This window comes from Herpailurus yagouaroundi, unplaced genomic scaffold, assembly GCF_014898765.1.
Source record: "Herpailurus yagouaroundi ecotype Mexico unplaced genomic scaffold, PumYag 162, whole genome shotgun sequence".
Lineage (NCBI taxonomy): Eukaryota > Metazoa > Chordata > Mammalia > Carnivora > Felidae > Herpailurus > Herpailurus yagouaroundi.
The window spans coordinates 67,085,610-67,101,103 of record NW_024412403.1 but is presented as its reverse complement, the minus strand read 5'-3'; the positions used below and the strand labels follow the sequence as shown (position 1 = coordinate 67,101,103).

At 43.9% G+C, this 15,494-nt stretch overlaps 1 protein-coding gene and 1 long non-coding RNA gene across 2 annotated transcripts in view; one reads left to right on the top strand and one right to left on the bottom strand.

Moving 5' to 3' along the window:
• The first annotated feature begins 317 nt into the window (after positions 1 to 317).
• FSTL1 (follistatin like 1) overlaps positions 318 to 15,494 on the top strand; it is a 54,358-nt gene continuing 39,181 nt past the window's right edge. The window contains exons 1-2 of the mRNA XM_040484613.1: positions 318 to 448; positions 606 to 662. Of these exons, the coding sequence (XP_040340547.1) occupies positions 446 to 448; positions 606 to 662 (60 nt within the window). The 5' untranslated portion in view covers positions 318 to 445. The remainder of the gene's footprint in view (positions 449 to 605; positions 663 to 15,494) is intronic.
• LOC121036292 (uncharacterized) lies at positions 8,027 to 8,438 on the bottom strand. The gene is made up of 2 exons (XR_005793303.1): positions 8,327 to 8,438; positions 8,027 to 8,084 (listed from the first exon to the last, which is right to left on the bottom strand). It is a non-coding gene; the product is annotated as an uncharacterized LOC121036292 (long non-coding RNA).

The following is a 15,494-nucleotide window of genomic DNA, read 5'->3' as shown; positions in this document are numbered from 1 at the left end:
GCCACCGCCGCAGCCCGCGCCCACGGCCCGCCAGAGCTGCCGCAAGCCTACAGCCCCTCCCGGGGGTGGGGTTTCGGCCCCCCACCCCTCTCCGCCTTTGTTACAGCTTCCCCCCCGGACGCCCCCTCTCTGCCTCTGCCCCCACGTCCTGGGGGCCAGAGGGAGAGGGGTTCGGGTGGCGCCGGGACGCACGCGGGCTCCCCAGAGCGAGGGGCGGGGAGGACGGAGCGGAGCCGGGAGCCGCGAGCCGCGGGGGCAGCTGCTGCAGAAGGGGAGGAGAATGGGGAGGAGCTGGGGGGCAGGCAGTCGGGGAAGGAGGGGTCTTAAGGGGCGGCGAGCGCAGGTCGGATTTCCTCCGAGGCTGCCGATCGGCGGAGCTCCCACCTTCCCTTAGAGCTCGCTGCAGCCGCCCTACCCCGCGCCCTTCGGAGACCGGGACCAGACCATGGTGAGAGCTGGGCGCGCGGCGCGGGGCGCGGTGGCCCGACCCCTCCGGGCGCCCGAGGGTGGACGGGCGGAGGGGGGCGAGTCTGCGGGACCCGGAGAAGTTTCCGGGGTGGGCGCGGGGCCCGGCGCCTTCAGCCTCGCTCTTTTCTCTTCCGCAGATGTGGACACGCTGGCTCGCGCTCGCGCTGGTGGCGGTCGCCTGGGTCCACGCCGAGGTAGGTGAGCGGCCGAGGAGGTCCGAACTCGGGATCCGGGGCCACTTGGGTGTGCGCGCCTGGCAGGCGGGGAGTGCGTCCTGGGGATGTTCTCCCGGGGTGGGACTGGGAGTTTCCATGCGTGGGGTGAGGGGGGAGCTCCGAGCAGAAATGCAACTTAACGAAACTTAAACCTCCAAATCAGGAAAAGTAGTTTGGGCCGTAAGCGGGAGCCCCACCACGGCTAATATGGAGGGAGAGTGGGGAGGGGGGAGAGAGGACGAGCTGGGTGGATTGGGACGGAGGCGGCGACAAGAGCAGCAAACGAGTTCAAAAAGGCGCCTTTGAGTTCTTTCCTTCACTTAAAAGGAAATTGAGAATAGTTGGGAGCTTTTTGCTTCCAAGGCTGACTCCTTGGGGAAAGGGGCGGGGGGAATCTCCAGAGATTTTTCTTTTAGGGCGGAGAGCCCCCCCCCCTTTTTTTTTAATCTTTTTTATAAAGTAAGTTCATGATTACCAGCATTTTTTTTTTCTTTCTTTTTAAAGTCCTCTCGGATTTTGTGTTCATACCAGGGCTATATAACGGCCTTTAAAAGTCTCAATTTTCCTTTAATCCAGCGTTGCGCAAGTGTAAGAGATCCATTGCTCTGCTCTTTGGGGGCTCCGCGTTTCCAGTCAAAGTATTTCAGCACTTTTTTGGTAATGTTTTCCTTTCAACTCCAGTGACCTTCCTGAGACACTACAAACAAACCAACAAACCCTTCACTCACAAGCCCCTCCATTAACTCAAAGGTTTATGGACAGAAAATAAACAATTCCAAATTCCCTGGGCTCTAGTCTCTCAAACAGTGAGGTCAGAAACCAAACATTTGATAATTATGGCAGGAAATGTGGAAGGAATTAAAAAGCATGAGGGAGAAGAAATGGAATGTACATTACAAAAGAAATAGCTCCCTGGTGGGTGGTTATTCTCCCTCTTTGGATTTTTTTCTTCATATTACAGTTTAGCCCCACCCTTAGCATCATAACTTGAGTCTGCCCAGAAAAAAATCATAAAAGTATGCAAGGTCTTCATGATTAAAAAAAAAAAAATACACATACATTAAACTCTCACTTAATTCACTCTAGGTTGCACTGGAAACCCAAGCTGTTTTTACTCACAATGAAATAACAAAAAAAAAAAAAAAAAAAGCTCCTGTTTACTGGATATCTACTTTGTGTTATAATAAAACCCCATTTTAATGATGGGAAAACTGAGTCAGAGGTTACATAATTTATCCAGTGCCCTAAGTTGTTAGATGGTAGGGATAGGGATTTGAACCCAGATAGTCTGGCATCATACCCCAGGTTCTTAACCTCTATCCCACAAAAGGAGTTCACGTTTGGTGTGCCTCTTACACAGCACACATTGGGCTACATGCATCATTTCTTTTAAATCTTCCCCAACCTTAATAAGGTCAGCGTTGTTAACCCTATTTTATAGAGGAGGAAGCAGGTTTAGGAGATTAGGTAACCTACTCAAGGTCACATGGCTAGTTATTTCTGAAGAAGGATCTAAATCCAGTTCCCTCAATGTTTGGGGGCCCATCTTGAACACCAGATCTGCTTCTCCTGCATTTTGTCTTCCAGGGTTTGAATTTGAGGGAGGATCTGTCTTCACTGGCTGATTTAACCCTAGTTAAGGAACACCCTTCCATCCCTGCTGTGGCCCTCAAAAGGCAGCTGCAGCCCAATGATGGATGAAGTGAATCCCTGGTTGGTTTTATGGCCAGGCTTAGAATTGCCAGTTAGTGTGTGAAATCATTCAGTGAACTGGAATGCAGATGTGAGGTATGATGAGGCTCTTGGTTCCCAGACCACAAGACTGAAGGCTGAAGGCTGTGTGGCCCAAGGTCCAGGATCTATTCTAGGCAGCCTGTGCTACACCCCTCCCCCTCAGGAGCATTGCAAGGCAAAGCTTTGCTCTCATAGGAAGCTCCCCCAGCAGCAATTTCCTGCTTGAGGTGGAAGAGCAAAGAGTACTCCCACCAAATTCCCAGCCAAAATCAAGAAGTGCTGAGGCATGAAAACTGAGAGTTGGTGCAGAAAGCAGGCTGTGAACTCAGGGTACCTGAGCAGTGAGGAGTAAGTATGATCCAGTTTGCATTTCTTGGCTCCAGACTCTTAAGGATTATTTTTTAATCAATCCAATCTCTTGATGTCTGGCCTGAGTAACACATGGCAAGTTTTTAACCTGTGTTGAATAATAATATACCTTTATTAATAAAAAGGTAAAATAAGCCTAGCAATTTATTTATTATTTTAAGCATTTTACTGTGTAATTCTGCTTGCAATAGAATTTTTTTCCTTGCTAGCTATCACAACATATAGCAAACATATAGCAGATTAATGATATTTACAGCCTTTGTTGACATGAATCCACTTTAGTAGACTTTAGGGCTAACATTGTACAAATATTGTTGAATTTTTAAAAAATGACATTTAGAAAATAAACTTAGTTTCTTGGTGCTTTTTGCTTTAATACAAGTATAATTATTCAACTCAACATATATTTTTTTTTTAAATGTGATTACCTGACAAATCATGTTGATACTACAAAAAGCCAAGCCTTTGCAGTAGTAGACCTCCAGAACTAGAGGTGTCCCAGATTTGGGAAAAGGTGGTTGTCATCATTATTAATGCCAGTCTATAAATCCTGTTTGGCTAGATTCAAGAAACTATTAACAAATCTTATTAAGGAAAGTGTTATATTTTGAATGTCTTCCATGGTCTCTTACTTGGCACCACTTTTTTTTTTTTTTTTTTTTTTATTGCTTCCTCTCATTCTTACTTTCTTCTTGTCTTAATACCCTCATTCCTTTTAGCAGCCTCCCACAAAATTCTGCCCCATCCACATGACCTCACTTCTGTGCTCTTTTGTATTTCTGTTTGAGGGGATGGTGGGGAGTGTGGCACAAGTCTGTTGAAGACTATACATTAACATCTGTATGGATGAGGAATGGGAGGGATGGGTCGAAGCAGCTTGAGGGAGTGCTTCAACTGACAATTACACAGCTACCCCTTTTTTAGGTTCTGTTGAGAGGGGGCTGTGTGGGCTCATTCATTCTTGCTCACCTATCCCCCTCCCACTGAGAATTCTAGCAGTTCAGAGAGGTGTTGATGGAGACTGGGAAAGTTTGACAATCCAGGCATTAGGGCATGTGCCCTTGACTCTGAATAGGTGGATCTGAGTCTAACATGGCAGGCTGGAGGGAGTCCTGTGGCCCAACTGCCTGCTCCTGAAAGACAGCCTTGGTGAGCACCTAAGCACACTTCCACTCTCCCTTGGTGGTTGTCTCTGCTTGCACTCTGATTGCCAGCATTGCAGGTCTATAAATTCATCATGATAAGTCACATGTACGGGGGACTCATTCACAGATCAGAATGCTCATTTCAGTAAGGAAAAACTTGACCCATGAACTGTGAGTATATCACTTAAGATAATAGTAAAAATAATAACAATTACACAGATGGGTGAGAAGATTATTAGGTCATTGTCCCTCTGATGCCAGATTTCTCATTTACACCCTATTATCAAAATGCAAGTTAATCAACCACCAGGGGTTTTATTGGCTGATGTGGGATCTCCTCTGTATCCTTCAGAATTATCCTAATGGTGGATTTAGGGAGGCCTACAGTCTGGCCCACATCCTCTGACTGCTTCTTGGAGCTGCAGCAGAACTACAATTTTAATATCCATCTTGCACATTAAGCACTAAAATAATATCTTGTTTCCTTATTCATTGGCAAATAAACTACTTGCTGTGATTCTAAAGACCACTATTGGAAATTAGACTGTTAAAACATAGCAGAGACTCTGCTTGAATAGTCAAACAGATGGGCAAGCACCCTGCAAACTGAGGCCCTGGCCACCAAAAACGTCTTTAGAAGGAGGACATATTCATTTCCCATAGAGGTCCCTGGATTGGGTGATGGAAAGCACGAGTCCCTTCCTAGGCTCAGAGGAGCTAACTGGGGAGGAACTGTGAGGTAGAGATCAGGGGGCATGGGCTGCAGTGGATGTAATGTCCCAGAGAAGAAAATAAAGTCTTCAAAGTCAGTGAGTTAGAATGATGTGTTTCTAGGAGAATAGAGAAAGTAAAGGATGAACTGTAAATACCAGTGGTCGCATATCATGAATTGAAAATGTCAGTATTCGTTTTCCTACTCTTCAAATAACCGGACATGGAGACAGCATTTCTAGCAGCCACAAATAGAATTAACATAATGACACCAGATATTGTAGGGTTGAAAAATACCTTACACTTAGATGGATTCATTTTGTAAAGCCAGGTTTTTAATGTCCTATAGGTTAAATGCATAATTTTCTGTAAGGTGCCATCTTCTGGTGCCTGTAACTTTGGCGTGGGGGGTGGGGTTCTCTAGGGTTGAGTCATCGACAGCATGGGTCTTCTCTTCACAGGGCCCATCAGGCAGTATCCCCACAGGCCGAGCATGCCCTACACACAGGGCCGAGGCATGCATAAAGTGCAAGACATGGCCTCTGCCCTCATTACAGTCTAATGATGGGCCAGATGCCTTAAACTGTGGCCGTTGTAATATTATTATAACTATATGATGAACAAGTATCTGTACAATGATAATTATTGCTTTTTTATATTAACATAGGGCTTCCCTTGATTTTTAAAGTATTTTTACATTAGCACAATGCACAAATCTTTAACATAGAGTTTGATGAACTCTTACATCTGGGTATACCCATATAGCCAGGACCCAATCAAGGCTGAGGAAGTTGGTGCAGAGAGGAGGCTGTGAACTCCTGGTGTGTGGAAGCAGTTACAATGAAAAAAGTGAGGAGTAGATACGATCAGAGTTACATTTTATCACTCAGGGATCATCACTTAATTAGTGCATCATCTTCATGTCTGGCCCAGTAACATTTGGCAAGCTTTTAATTTATGTTTCAACAATAAACCTTTAATAAGTAATGAAAAAGTAAATTAACCGTCTCCATATGATGATTACAATTTGGATATTATTTTAAGCATTTTAGCTTATAGTTAGCAGTGTTTATAGCAGAAAATTGATTTTCTTGTTAACTATAAGGACGTATAGCAAACACAGTTAAATACAGTCTTTTTTGACATTAATCCATTTTAGCAGACTTTGGATCAGCTTTAGGGGAGCTGACTTGACTATTTTGCAGATGGATATTCCAGGGCTCAATATAATCTACACTGAGAAACTAAATCAAGGAAAGAAACTCAAATAGCTCTTTTTGATCACTTTGCCCTGGCCATAATTACTTTCAAAGGGACTACATAAGATGTCTATTACATTATTTATGATGGCTAATACTTAAAATTTACTACATATCCAACAGTAGGGGAAGAGTTAAGAGTTAACAACAATATGTGCCACTAAAAGTTATGTTTACAAAAATTTTTAAAGCTCTGGCAAATGATTGTGATTTAATTTAAAAAGCAGAATACCCTCCACTCTGTGCCTTATTCTCACAACTGTGTACAGATTTGTAGAGAAGTGTAACAAAATCTTAAAATCCATCTTGAGGATTCTTGTGATCCCTTTCCTTTTTTCAGGAGGAATTTACCATCCTATTATATGTTCTTTTATTTAAATAAAAATGTTGAGCTATTTTCTGATAAAATATGAAAAGATAATATGCTCATAAAAAGCTTAGAGAATATGGAAAAGATGAGAGCAAACAATAAAATCAACCATAATTCCACCACCTAAAGATAAATCAGCCCTGCATCCCTTCTTTCAGAGAAACTATCAAAATCAATCAACAAATGTATGTGGTGAGCCTACTAAACACTGTAGGCAATAAAAATAAGTATGAGGTAACACTACAAGATAAACGGCATGCAGTAATGGGACAAGCATGGCAAACACATCACCACCACCCCCTCCTTTCCCCATGACAGACATTGCTAATCAATCATAGGATTCTGTCCTTCTGAGTCTGGAGGAGGTTTGAAAATCCTCAGCAATGTTCTGGGTAGCCACTAGCAATTAGTCTGCATGTGAGATAAAAGATATTTGCCACTACTTCTGGAAAAGTCTATCCAATCTGACAAACACTGGTATATCTTTAAACAAAATTAAGGTGATTAAAAGGCAGAGTTCAGGACTATGTGAAACAAAGACAACATGGGGTAATGGGTGGTATGACTAGGGTAGCGAATAGATGAAATCACACACACACACACACACACACACACACACACACACACACACAGCACTTTATTCCTGGCCCAAGCTTTTAACTTCTTTAGACAAATTCCAACACCTTAAAGTGAGCCAAACCCTCTAATGTTGGCCATCAACAAGAATATGATAATGAGAATTTTCTTGGCTGTTCTGATGGAGTAAACAGTTGTTCTTGCTAAGGCTCTCTAAGAGCTGCTGCTGTCATAGATAACAGTTCCTGCATTAGCAGCCATCTGGCAGTAACTTGCTAATAGAAAGCTCTTTGGGTAGTTGGAGTACAAAATATATCCTATAAATCTGCATTTTCTGCTGTGGTTGGAGGATTTCAATGAAATCTTTCACAGACTTTTTATGTGCTCATTTGGAAGCCATCACCAATAAGCTATTCCCAGGATTAAGTCTGAAATTTATGACCCTTCAAATGTTCCCTGAATAATCCTGGACACTATTTTTGACCAGCTAAACTGTTGCCAAAACAAGTCGTGTGACACATGGCAAAAAACCATGACATGTTGCAGGCTCAGATTTATACATATGTGTGTCATGGGATATTGGCTTGAATGGATAGAAGGAAAGTGGCTCTTTGTCTTTACTTTTTATGTCATTCAAGACTTAAAATTTTTGTGTCTGAGGCAAAATTTGTCTTTTCCGCACAGTCTTTCATTCTGCCCTTCGGTGATAGTATAAATTATTGATCTACTGAAGTTCCAGACATTATCCCAATCCCTTTGCACATATGCTGCTATTGAGAATAGTGTGGAACTAAAAGGCAATACCATGGAGGTCCCTGTTCTTAAGGAGTCACTATCACCATAGCTCCTGTGCAGCTCAAAAGGACCTGGCCAACTTTAGGACCCAGATTTATGGCTTTCACAGAAATTTTCACTCCCTTCCTCACCTCTTGCTGCTGGTTCAGAAAACCCTGAAATGCAGCATAGGGATGGATGCCTTCTCAGAACTTGAGAGGCTCCACTTGAGTCGCTGGTGCCATTTTCAGCCTGTCTACCTTGACCACTCAACCAACCTATCCAGAAGGTGGCAGCTTTTTGTGTGGAAATTGTGTCTGTTCACGGAGTGCCGATGCTTTTCTCTTGTTTCCCATATTCAGGTCACTCAAACCTTCCACTGAGTTCTTTCATTCTCTTCTCTTGTTTGCCATATCTGGGTGTTTCCAAGTTTTATCTTTTACACAGACCCTGTTACAAGCACCTTCTCATTTTTTTTTTTTAATTTTTTTTTCAACGTTTATTTATTTTTTGGGGGGACAGAGAGAGACAGAGCATGAACGGGGGAGGGGCAGAGAGAGAGGGAGACACAGAATCGGAAACAGGCTCCAGGCTCCGAGCCATCAGCCCAGAGCCTGATGCGGGGCTCGAACTCACGGACCGCGAGATCGTGACCTGGCTGAAGTCGGACGCTTAACCGACTGCGCCACCCAGGCGCCCCAACACCTTCTCATTATTAAGAAAGATGTTATAAAATAATGAGAGTCCTTGACTTCAAAGTCTTGCTCCACCCCTTTCTTGATGATGTTACCTTTTTTAAGCCACCTACTGTCTCTGACTTGCAGCTTCAGTTAAGAGCAAGGGCTTTGGGTAATGGGCTGGGTTTGAATTCTGCCCTTGTCTAGCTTTGAGGCTTTGTGCAAGTAACTTAACCTCCCTGAGCTTATTTTCCTCATCTGTAAAATGGGAATAATGGCCATCTCTCTGTCTATCTAACCAATGGAAACTGGAAAAGGTTTCCTCTACTCATGAAACATAGTCAACATGAAACACAATCAAGTGCCTCTTAGCAGCCGCTAGTAGGCACTGAGAAAGAATGTTTTTGACTCTGTAATGACTTCAACAAGAGAATTCTCAACTTACATACTAACATCTACTAGGCATTGTGTGTATTTGTACAACCTGTGTGTTGGCTCAGGCTGTTACTATGTTTATCCTTGAGAGGAGGTGTAGCATAATGGTTAAGTGCTAAGACCTTGGAGCTAGATTACCCAAATTTAAATCCTAGCACTACCATTACTAGCCCTGTGATCTTGAGAAGCTTACTTAACCTCTCTGGGCCTGTATCCTTATCTATAAAATGGGCATACTACAGGGTATTTACTCCATAGGTTACTTGTGAGAATTGAATGACTTATTACATGTAAAGCAGTTAGAAGAGTGGCTCAGCACCTAAGAATACAGTGTTAGCTATTATTATCATCCTAGTGGCATCTATTTATTGGAAGAGCTCCAAAACCCATGGGGTGTGGGTGTAGGTGTGCACATGCACGTCCATGGCTTACAGAACTCTCCTTGCCTCTTTTACTCTCCAGAGATTAAGGATCACCTTTTTAAATGACACCTGGATGGCTCAGTCAGTTGAGTGTCTGACTCTTGATTTCAGCTCAGGTCATGATCTCATTTTCTTGAGATCAAGCCTCATGTAGGATTCCACGCTGAATGTCCAGACTGCTTGGGATTCTTTTTCTCTCTTCCTCTCTGCTCTCTCTCTTTCTCAAAAAAAAAAAAAAAAAAAGACAACTAGGCTATGGATATTTATTTCAGTGGAGGCTTTGACGCCGAGAATTCATATCAGAACTCTTGCTTCTACTGAGCCAATCTTGCTTTCAAACTTCTAGATACTGTCAGTTCTGTGAAGTCAGAACCCTATCATTCCTGCAGAAAGAGAATTAGGTCCTCGTTGAGCCCCTCCCGTGGCACAGGCAGTGGGCTGTGCAAACTAGCATAAGTTCTCCCTAAAGACAGTAAATGAGGGAGAGAACCAAAAAGGGGAAAAGAGGGAGAAAAAGCAAAGAAAAGAGGGTATAAAGTTCTTGGAGGAGCACCTGAGTGGTTCAGTTGGTTAAGCCTCTGACCAGCTCAGGTCATGATCTCACAGTTCATGGGGTTGAGCCCTGCATTGGGCTCTGTGCTGACAGCTCAGAGCCTGGAGCCTGCTTCAGATTCTGTGTCTTCCTCTCTCTCAAAAATAAATAAACATTTAAATAAATAGCTAGCTAGCTAGCTAGCTCTTGGAATTTTTCCACATTCAGTTTTTCTCTCCCCTCTGTCTCTCCTTCTTAGATACGGAGGTGGCCACCGGATATCTTGGGTTTTTTGGGGGGATGGTCATTTTTGTCTATTCTTGCTGTCATCCCCATAGCATGCCTGTTACTGGGCCATAAATTCTAAATTTGGGGTTTGGAACATATGATCACGCAAAGGAATAGAACCCTTTGCTTTCACTGTTTGAAAAATAAATACTCTCAAAGACAGGGTAGGGAAGTATTCCTGGAGCAGGCTGGGATTTGTCCCTCTGGGAACCAAGGCAACGCTCTGGGTGTTTGGCACACAAACCTTGAGTCCTCCGCTGGGCACTGCTGTGTCTGGTGGCCAGCCCTGACTGCACCCTCACATGGCCACTGATCCCAGGCCCCAGAGCCTGGTCTTTGTTGCTCCCCGTGCTGCTCCTTGCTCTCCTCTGTGTCTTTGCCTTCTCCCTTCTTGTCTCTCTCAGCTTCCTCCTCCACCATTGAAGCGAGGTCATCCTGGAGTGTTGGCGCCACATTAGGAGCTGCCAAACCCCCCCCCCCCCCCACACACACACACAGACCACCAGGTTCACATCTATGCGGAGAAAAAGCTCCCCAAAGTTTTCACACAGTGTTTTGCTTCACCCATCTAGGATCAAGTAAAATTTCACAAAGTTAACTCAAGGAATGAAAGAACTATCACAAACCTGTTCTCTGTCAGGCACTAAGTTAGTGCTGGTGACTAAGACATAGACCCTGTTCCTAAGGGGCCTGCAGTCCAGTGAGGGAGGGAGACAGGAGCAGAGGCTCAGAGTGATCCAGTGTGGTAAGTGCCAGGACAGGCCTGAGAACCCACGCCAGCCCTGGGGGGTCTGGGAAGGCCTCCAAGAGGCCTCCACAATCTGCGCCCTGAAAAATGAGTAGTAGCCAGACAACAGCAGGAGAAGACAAGAGCCTTCTCGTATTTAATTCTCACAACCCAAGAATTTATTACAATCTTCATTTTAGCAATGAAGAAACCCAAGCTGAGAGGATACAGTTAGTTACTCAAAATCAGCCACCTAGTAAAGAGTAAAGCCAGGATACAAACCCAGACTTCAGCTCTCAAAGCAAAAGCTGTGTGTTCCAGGCCCATTGTGTCTTATTTCTGAAAGTGACTTTGAAAACAACCCCCCCAAAAAATGACCAGGCCTAGTCATTTTGGCCACATAGATAGGCATCTGATCTCAACTTGGTTCAGGTTCAGCTGCTTCTCTGACATTACAGCACTTGGAGCTTTGTGTTCAGTGACTCAGGGGATGTTTTAAGGCAATTTTTTTGTCCTTCGGATGCATTCAGATGTTCCACATTGAGTAAGACCAGATTGAAAGGCAGCTCTAAAAAAACTCCAGCTGAGTTGCTGTGTATGGTTGTTCAGACTGTCTACTGTACCAGTGCAGCTGGCCAAGGGGACCACTGGGGCTGACTGCATCCTGCACTCAATGAGCCCTGGCATGGAGCTTGTCTGTCCACCCAGACGACGGGCGCCTTCTTTCCAACTGAGACACAGAGTTCCCAAACCCAACAGTTTCTCTCAGATATGTGATGCTTATTGGACCACGGTGGCCATTTCTCCGTCTGTACTTTTATACATTGCTATCATTCAGAGTCTTCTAAAATTTTCATAACAGGCCTCCATCAAAAGCCAGTTCTGTATTTTTGTGGGTTTTCCTCATGGATTTAGCTAATACAAATAGAAATGTAAAAAACCTGTTCTTTTGCACCCACAAATGTGCTACATTGGGCTGTTGCCCAACTCCATCTAGTTTGGGAACTGTGATTCCCCAGGAATTAGGAAAAGCATTCCTAGCTTCTCCCTGATTGCTGGATTAGCACAGCGTCCCTCAGCCCACAGCTGAATTCCAGCCCTGAGGAAGAAATGTCTTATTAGACTGAGTGAACTCCCAGCCTGGAGCCTGTCAGAGGCGGTGTCATGTGTTTGCATTAGCTGAACAAAAAGCAAGCAGGCTTTCTGGCCTCACTCCCCCTCCTCCCGCACCCCCCTCTGGAGGGGCCGGTTAAAGTCTAGACAGTGTCTGCTTGGCACTATGCCTTTTTAGCACAATCTGCACGGTTCTGCAGCTCTCGCTTGGGTTGCCTTTCCTCACTCACTTCCCCAGTTTTCTTGGTCGGCCTCAAACTGTCTCGGGGAGACTGGCATGAGCCGCACACATAAGAAGCAAGTGAGTGAATTTATGAGACCATCAGGTTTCAGCTGTCTGGAGAGGTTCGCAGTTGAGGAAATACCAGCAGTGCTGGCTGAAGCTGCGTCTGAGCTTACAGAGATCCCTGATGTGAGCTGGCTTCAAACAAGCCTCTGCTTCTTGGCCAGACATGGGCTGGAGTGAACAACCCACGACAGACAGTGGCACCCAGGTCTTGAGCCTCTTGCCTTCCGTTGATAGTATGAACTTGGGCAAGTCACCGGCCGCCTCATCTTGAAAATACGGGGGTTAGAGCAGGTGAGCTCTGGAACCCAGCCCAGAAATCCTATCCGTAGGAAAGGAGGCAGACATGTTAGGTTGGATTGTCAAAATACTCTTAATGGAGTTAGGATATTTGATTAGCTCTTGTCTTAATTGATGGTCCCGAGGAGGAGCGGTTTGAAAAGAGAAGCTGGCCCAGGAGTGGGAAAAGAGTGACTAAAAGCAGTTGGCATTTCGTGTGTCTTACTGTCTCCTGTGTATATGGAGTGCAATATAAATAGTACAGCATGTGGCACCCAAGCAGTCTGCATGCCCAGGAATCCCAAATGCTGTTTACTCTATAGAAAGGAACCACTTGATTTTCCACTTCAGAAACCAGCTGCTCAACAACACTGGGCAAGAAATGAAGGATGCTGGGTCTCTTTGGGGTTGAGCAAAGAATTTTTTAAAAAAGGAAGACAATCCAGAATTCTAAAGTGTGCAACTTGAGCTTTTATTGAACTGATTAAAAAAACAAAGACAAAACTTTCTTCTGACCTTTGTAAATATAAGTTAAAATAGAAATTAAATATAAATTAAAAATAACGATGCAGGGGTGCCTGGGTGGCCCAGTTGGTTTAGGCATGTGACTCTTGATTTCTGCTCAAGTCCAGATCTCAAAACCATGGGATCGAGCCCCACGTCAGGCTCTGCCACAGTGAGTGTGGAGCCTGCTTAAGATTCTCTCTCTCTCTCTCTCTCTCTCTCTCTCTCTCTCTCTCTCTCTCTCCCTCTGCCCCTCTCCCACTTGTGTGTATTCTCTGCCTCTAAAATTAAAATAATGATGATGTTGATGATGTTGATGATGATGATGATGATGATGTAGTATTGAAATGGCTTATAAAAATAACTGTTTGAAAATGCTGTGTGGACCCTAATATTGCTTTCTGGGTCACCAGTGCTACCTGGCCCATGACCAGGATCCTGGGTTTCCTGAACAGGTATTGATGAAGTTGCTGCCCTGGCCCCCATGCCTTTCTCCAAATCAGTTCAGGGCTGTTATAGCTGAGGGCACTGCTCTTTGGCCTTGACCTCAGCAGTTAAATCAAGTGACTTGCAAGGGTGAACTCAGTAAGGAAACAGAGGCCAACACTGATGTTTTAGTTCCACTTAAATGCTTAGTATCTTAACTGCACTCCAATTCCTAAATACCAGTAGTGAAGCACAGTATGCTACATTGTACCCACTGTCAGTCCTGCATGGGGCCGCCCAATGTTGCCTGTGGTTTTCCGCATAAATCTACTTGTACACAAGTGTCAGAATTGAATTAAAATTGTCTGTGCCCCAGAATAGCCTGTATACACAGACACACACATACATTTTGCTACTTAATTGACATTACTTGAGTTAGATTTCACTACTTGGAGAGTATGACTGTCTACCTTTAGCTCAAATACACTTCCCTCACAAAAAACCCCAAATTTCTATTGAAACTAATGAAGAGAAGCATGTATGTTATTAAATTTCCCCTAATGTGACTGTTTCGTTTAATTTAGTTCAGTATTTGATCTGTGTTATACTGTCTTGATTCCTTTCTGAGCCAAGGCATATAGAAAATAGTGATAAGGAGGGCTTATTTTTGTGGTTGTGAAGCTTCTTAATGAGCGTTAACTTTATCAGTGCATGTTATTCATTTATTCATTTGTTCATTCATTCATTTCCTACCTCATTCCAAAACTAAAAAGTATGTTTTTCCTTTCAAATCCCATAGCTAGCATGTCCTGCTGTCTTCTGTTAGTGCTAGGCTAACTATTTTCAGTGCTGGGGAAGGACCCAAGTTTGTGGCGTATTTGCAACAGAGAAAAATAAAATAGATAAAGAACACAAAGGCAGAAAAATTTCTGGTGATTCTCACTAGGATACTTGGCTCATCTAAACTTCAGTAAGAAATTGATGATGTGTAGAGTTTCTGTTAGAGCAGCTAAAAGCTATTAAACTGGGCACAGACTCAGACATACTTGAGTTCCCTTTATGGACAAGGTCCCTATAAGGAGCACCCAGGTGGGGTTTCTGGGGTAGCCCGCCTCAGCTCACAAAAACCTGCTTTGGGATGCAGGCAGGTGTCACAAATGCTTGATATTCTTAGTTTCACTCCTCCAGGGACATCCTTATCCTTGGGTCTTCTCTGTATGCCAAAATTATGATGCTACAATTAATTGGGGTCAGGCTGAGGTCTATGTCAGAAGCAGGAGAATTCAGCTGACTTCTTTTCTCTTAGACTCTTAAGAATCTTTCAGGAGTGAGTCCATTTGTGCTTTGTCCCCCACCCCTCCTCTAGTCTTCTATCCTTGGCATTTTCTATTTTCTTTCCTTTCTTATCCTGTGTGGCCTTGGCCTTGCCAACAGCCACATGCAGAGAAGCAGACTTCCTGGTTTAGCTATTTATTTTTAGGGTAAAGCTTTCCACTCCATGCATTAATTGGTGTCTGCATCATGTTCAACAGAAGAGTAATTTTCTGCATGGCACTAAGGGCTGGCTAATGATCAAAGAAAACTCCAGGACAAGGACACCTACTTCAGGTGTGAGTTCATTAGAGGTTTCTCAATTTCCTTTCTTGGGGGGATGGGACTAGAAGGGAGAATGGGGTTGGGAAGTATTTTGAGTAAAGAGGCCAGACATTGAAGTCTTCTTTGCTGAACATTGGGTATATTCAGTATTCAGTATTCACTGAAGTCTGTCTTTCTTTCTTTCTTTCTTTCTTTCTTTCTTTCTTTCTTTCTTTCAAGAATGAACAGCAATCCTTCTTTTTTTTTTTTTAATGTTTATATCTTTTGAGAGAGAAAGAGAAAGCATGAGCAGGGGTGGGGGGCAGAGAGGAGAGAGAACCTAAGCAGGTTCCACCCTGTCAGCACAGAGCCCCATGTGCGGGGCTGCATTTCACAAACCATGAGATCATGACCTGAGCTGAAATCAAGAGTCATATGCTTAACTGAGTCACCCAGGCGCCCCTAGATTTATTTCTTAATAAATTTCCTAAACTACTTGGGGGCCATATTGTTTAAAGGATAATTACTAAGTTAATAGCTTTATCTCTGAGAGATACAACTGGACAACAGTCTGTGTTTTTTTTGTTTTCTGCAAAAGAATATGTATAG